The 5,975-nt window shown below is 45.7% G+C and overlaps 1 protein-coding gene across 1 annotated transcript in view; it reads left to right on the plus strand.

Moving 5' to 3' along the window:
• SERTAD2 (SERTA domain containing 2) overlaps window positions 1-3,541 on the plus strand; it is a 102,195-nt gene extending 98,654 nt beyond the window's left edge. The window contains 1 exon segment of the mRNA XM_015557849.1: window positions 1,287-3,541. Coding sequence (XP_015413335.1) covers window positions 1,287-1,504 — 218 coding nt within the window. The 3' untranslated portion in view covers window positions 1,505-3,541.
• The last annotated feature ends 2,434 nt before the right edge of the window (window positions 3,542-5,975 follow it).

A 5,975-nucleotide genomic window follows, 5' to 3' on the forward strand; every position in this document is an offset into this window, starting at 1 on the left:
GGTGCAAAGAGAAAATTGGATCAAATCAATCCGCAGTTGACGTCCCCCAAATGCAGAGACACACACACACACACACACACACACACTCAGCGCTTTAAGAAAGGGCCAGGCGATATCACACCCAAATTTCACAAGCACCGGCCTCCTGGCATGAACACCCGCCAGCACTGTGACTTCCAAAGCCAGAGCCACATCTGCTCATCAAACTTGCATTAAGCAGTTGGCGGGAGGTGGCCATGGAGCTCGGGGTTTAAGTGGTGGTTCTCTTTAGCTCCCTCTCTTGAGGGGGAAGACTACCGAATACTCACTGTATTTATGCCAAGTTTGCGCTTTTAATTGTTTTTATTTTTTTTTAAAAAAACCCAAATCTTTCCTTTTTGGCATAATTTTTATGATGACCTGAAATTTTACATGTGAACAAAATTTTATGAAAAGCAACCAACCTCTTCTTGGAACTAAACCCTTTTGCAATGCTTAGGGCTCCTAGAGAAAAAGATCTCCCCCAGAAGGCATCCATCATGTTGCCCAATTGTCTTTTCCAGCTTCCCTTCCCTCTGTTGCTAAATGCTGAAAATGGTATCTTCATGGTCACCACCGTGAGCTCGGCCCACCTCGGCCCAGCCCGGGATGCACTCTTGAAACAGCCGTGGCCCTTGAACCAGGAGTTGGTCCCATTATGTCACAGCTTCCAATCTGGTTGCTTTCTTGAATCAACGGCTTTAACTACACTTCACAAGGCTGTTTTACCCACATACACAGGACTTTCTATGCATGTTCCTCCTCCTCCTCCCCCCCTTGCCACCCTCACCCACTACCCCCAAACCAGGACACTTGAGAAGTAGCTTTTTATTCCTAACGGTGTACATTTAATTTTGAAATGTTTGCAATGTGTCATGCTTGTTGCCGACAGTGTGTATGGCCTTTTCCTTTCAGTTGTTTCTTTCTTCCAATGGTACTGTCGCTGGTTACATCTTATATTTTTGAAATGCAGGTGGCTTCTTTAGGAATAACTTTTATATTTATTTAAGAATTTTTAAATTATGGGATTTGTGTTGTTGTTGTTGTCTTTGTTGTTAGTCATTTGTCAATATTCAGTCACCAATTCTGCTCACTTCTTGCCATGGATAAAATTGAGTCTTTCTGGCCAATTTAAAAAAAGACAGCTTTATAAGATGGCACTTTAAACAAGCCATAGATAGTTTTATTTTTATAATGCACATGGCAAAACAAATACATTTGTGATGAAGGAACTGCTCATCTAATCAAAAGATTCATCGTGCATGGTATGATTAAATCTACATTCTAATTTATTTCCCCGCCCCTCCCCCACTTGAATGTGTTTTTAAAGGCTAATTATCAACTCAGGAGAGCAGTGGGAAACAGATCAAATTGCTCTTGTTCTCCTACAAGCAACCTCCACCAGGACACCTTGTACTGCTGCAGATGTGTCATTTCCTGTGATGGGACCAGGGACCATATATCGGTGAGGGGAGGGTTGTTGTAAATGCTTCCAGTATTGCTGTGCCTGTCCATTTTAAGAGCTTCCTTTTTCTGTGGAGAACAAGCCAGCCCGGATGCCACGCTTTTGATAACTGGAGGACCTGGTAAACTCACCACATGCTGCATACTTATCCATATGTATACATACACAATAGTGTTGATTATTCCGAACAATAACAGGGTAAGGCGGTTGATTTGCCGTTGTTAAAAGCTGATTTACAGTAACTTAGAACAACTGTACTTTGGTTGGATTAGCAAATCGTGTGTTTAAACAAATCCCATATGTTGGGCAACAGTTCAAATAAGCACGGCGAAGTGTTGCCCAGACGTGGTCTCGGACTCTAGTATTTGTAAGGCTGGTCTTGAAAATCAAAACAAACAAACAAAAAAAAACACCCCAACATCAGGCAAACGCTTGTCAGCTCTGGACACCCTTGCCGTAAACGCTCGATATTCACGGTCTTCTGAGGAAGACCCGGGAAACAAGTGGCAGGGTTTAAAAAGAACAAAACCATCAAGTGTTCCCAAAGCGATGTCCCAGCAGGGAAGACTGTGAGCCGTGGGCGATCTGCACGTCCCAGTCTGAGCGTGGACTGGGGCGTGCCTCCCCCGTGCAGAGGACATCGCGTGGCCTTCAGAGTCAGGCAGGCAGTTCGAGGTGCCTTCATGAGAAAGACGTGCTGGGTGTGACCAGGAGAGGACACCCATGGACAGTGATGTGCAATGAAGTGACAAGATGAGAGCAGAATATTAAGAGCTTTGAATTTGAAGTGATTTTTTTTCCATAAGTTATTTATTCCTTTTTTTTTTCTGTGTAAATATATTTATTTTACTGTGGAGCTCTAACAACATCTGGATCGTAACATGTGCAGAATGTATGGTAGGAATGTATTCTCTGGTAGGCATGTCAATCTGTATTAACGGGGTCCGAGCCAGACCCCCCGGGTCGTCTCATCATATGCCCAGTCCACATTCACTTGTACTCTCTTCTCCAATGTGGGTCTATTTGAAATATGCAAAAGGTATGGGTGAGGGATGTTTCAATACCTCCAAATTTTTAAAGAAAATCAAGCATCAAAGTGTTGATCTTTTTAAATGTTTTTTAGTAGCACTTTCTCTCTCCGACTGAAGGGGCAACCACACCGACACCCTTGTTCACACCACAAGGTGAGAACTAGCCAGGACCTCCTCTACACCTCGAGTGTCTTTATCAATTGAGCTTTTTATTGCCATAGCCCCATGGCACGTCCCAACTGCCCTGAGGTCAATCAAGGAAAATTTCTTACATAAATAAGCTCCAAAGAGCCAAAGTATCAACTTACGGATCGTTTTTAAAGCTTAAATTTATTAACCACCTTCGTGGTAAACAATGAATTATGAATACCGCTGGGCAGCCTTCTTAAATGACAGATGTTTAAAAAAAAAAAAAAAAGACTCTACCTAGTGTAGCGATTGATATTTTCCATGAATTGTCTTAATTTAAAAACCTTGCTGTTACAAATTGGGCCTTCCTACATTTTATGAAAATACCGAAAAGAGCATATTGGACCTATTCTGGCTGTAAATGGTTAACTTCCTGTAATTGCTGGCGAACAGCGAGGTGTATGTTCCTGCTTGTGTACCATTGTCTTCAGTGCTTCTAAGAATGAGTCTAAACGTTTCTTGAAAATTAGCCAGGATCAAATGCTATTGCAGACAAAGCCAATAAAAATTTTGGACATCTTTTGGGGATAAGTGTGGAAGAGAAGTGCAGTCCATGCAAGCAAACAACCAAGATTTTGGAAACGATGTACATAGCGACATTTGGTGCATAGTTTTTAAGGAGGATTTTGTCTAAAGAGGAAGTGTAACCTTTCCCCCACAGACCTGAGAGCTGTGCCTTTTCTATGCAATATTACAGACGTTACATTGGAACCCCGATGGCTGTATTCACATGTAGGTTTGGGCTGTAATCGAAACAACTGGACAGATGAAATGTACATGGAAATGAGCAGTCTTACTTTTGTAGTTTTATATTATACAATAAACAGTTAAAAGGTGACAGAGGTGCGTGTGCAGCTTCCGTCTGACCTGAGCAGAACCAGCTCAGGACACAATTTGCTCCTGTTAAGGAACCATCCCCCGGGGCCTCTGCCAGAGCTGGTGCCGACAAGGACCTTCCCTCACTGCCCTGATCTCAGGAGGACCTTTCTCTCCTCGCCCTGCCTCTGGGGCCCTTCTCGGACTCCTCATTCTCACTTCTCTCCCTCCAACTCTCTGAATAGTTTTTTTCCCAGGGTTTGGGCAGTGGAGTGTTGCAGAGCCTCCACTCCTGCCGGCTTTCCCAAGGGAATCTAGTCCACTCAGGTGTCTGAAAATTTGTTTTAAGGTCCTGCCTCTCTCCTGAGCTCTGGACTTAACTATCTACCAGACTTTGTGTGTTTGAAAACAGCCTCATTTTCCCTCCGGGCCTCTATTTGGCCTCACCACCCTTCCCCCAGGCCTAATCCCCCCCTCTCCCCACTCCCCAACCTGTTCTCCAGTCCAAGCCACATTCTGTTCCCAAATGCTGGCCACTCCCCACCACCTATTTTCCATCTCCACCACAGCTTCCCAAGAGGGCGCCTCTGGTTAGTGCTCCTGCTTCCTAAGGACGCCAGCATGTCCTTGATGCTCGAGCTGACATCCCAAAGCCCCAGCGGTTCGGGCATTTTTGCACATCTTCCAAGCTGTCCTCCTGGCTTATACATCCTGGCCTCCTCCTCTGCCTTCCAGAAGTTAATGGAGGAGATCCAATGCGACCTCCTAGGCAGCCGGGACATCTGTGACGGGCCTGTGGCATCTAGCCTTGCCTGGTCCAGGCAATTCTGGCCACCAGACCAGCTGGTGAAGAGATGAAGGAGTGGCCTGGACATGAGAGGCCTGGGAGATGAAGGTTCCATTCAATCAGCAATGGAATATGGGGGGAGGGCTGTTATGGGTTGAACTGTGTCCTCAAGACAAGTTATGTTGATGTTCTAACCCCCAGTACCTCAAAATAGGATCTTAATTTGGAAATAAGGTATTTACAGAGATAATCAAATTAAAATGAGGTGGTTGGGGTGGGCGGGCCCTACTCAATATGACTAGTGTCCTTAAAAGGGGAGTAGATATCAACACAGACCCACAAGGACAGTGCCATGTGAAGATGAACACAGAGATCCAGGTAATATGTCTACAAGCCCAGGAGCACCAAAGACTGCCAGCAGACCCCAGAAGCTAGGGGCCTGGGACAGATCTTTTTCTCACAGCCCTCATAGGAACCAGCCCTGCTGACATCTGGATCTCTGACTTCTAGCCTCCAGAACAACACATTTCTGTTGTTGAAGCCACTCTGTTACAGCAGCCCTAGCAGAGAAGAGCAGGATGAGTCTTTCCAGACATCCCAGTAGAGATACTCATTAGGCAGCTAGGTAGAGTGGACTCTGGAATAGGAGCAGCCACTATTCATTAGACATAACTTCAGCAACTCATTCAGTTTCTCTGCGTATGAGCCCAAGATAAAGTCAGACCTAAATCTCTGTGCAAATGTTGACAATGCAATAAAAATTAAAGTTGCAGATGTTGTCTATCTTCTCATGCCTACACCCATGCCTAGCACATAGTAGGCACTCAGAACATTTGTTGAATTACAAGAAGAGAAGAACCCTGTAGTTCCCCCTTCTCTAGGGCATGAGAAAAGCACAGAAGTCAGTCTTCATTGTCTGGGTCCCAGGTCTACTCCCATCCTGCACCTGCAGATGCCCCATTCCCAGCACACTGCATGCCCTGGGGTATGTCCCCACTTCTGCTTGTAGAAATTCTACTCATCACTCCAAGCCAAGCTCAAGTGCCCATCCACATCCCCGAGTCAGAACCCACCTGCTCTCCTCTGGAGGGCCCTGCAGCACTGCTAACACACTTAGCAAGTCCTGCCATGTCTTAGGTTAGCTGCACACTGCTCATTTCCTCTGCTACCCTGTGCTGCTCCAAAGAGCAGAAACTCTGTGATAGTCATCTTTGCCACAGGTCAGTAAACTGTGGCCCTTGGGCCAAATCCTGCCCACTGCCTGATTTTGTAAGTAGAGGTTTATTAGAAGGTGGTCCTGTTTATGGATTTGTGTATTCTCTGTGGCTGCTGCCCTGTTACAGTGGCACAGAGAACACAAGGCTTGATCTCAAAATCTTAAGTATTTGCTCTTCAGCCCTTAACCGAAAATGTTTCCCTGATCTGTGCAAACCAATGCTTAGGACAGACAGTGTCTGGCCATAGCTGGGCCAGGCCACAGTCCCTGTGCTCAGGGGCTTAGAGACTGGAAAGTACACCCCAGGAAAGTGGATAGAGTCCAGGTGTTGGAGGGGATGGTGTGAGGGCCAGAGAGGTAGAGCAGTCAGAAAGGTCACGTAAGAGTGGACATCTTCACAGAACTTAGGACCAAGAAAGGGGCCTCGACATGGAACTAATGGTCAAAGAGCCC

The sequence above is a fragment of the Myotis davidii genome, unplaced genomic scaffold (assembly GCF_000327345.1).
Source record: "Myotis davidii unplaced genomic scaffold, ASM32734v1 scaffold6, whole genome shotgun sequence".
Classification (NCBI taxonomy): domain Eukaryota; kingdom Metazoa; phylum Chordata; class Mammalia; order Chiroptera; family Vespertilionidae; genus Myotis; species Myotis davidii.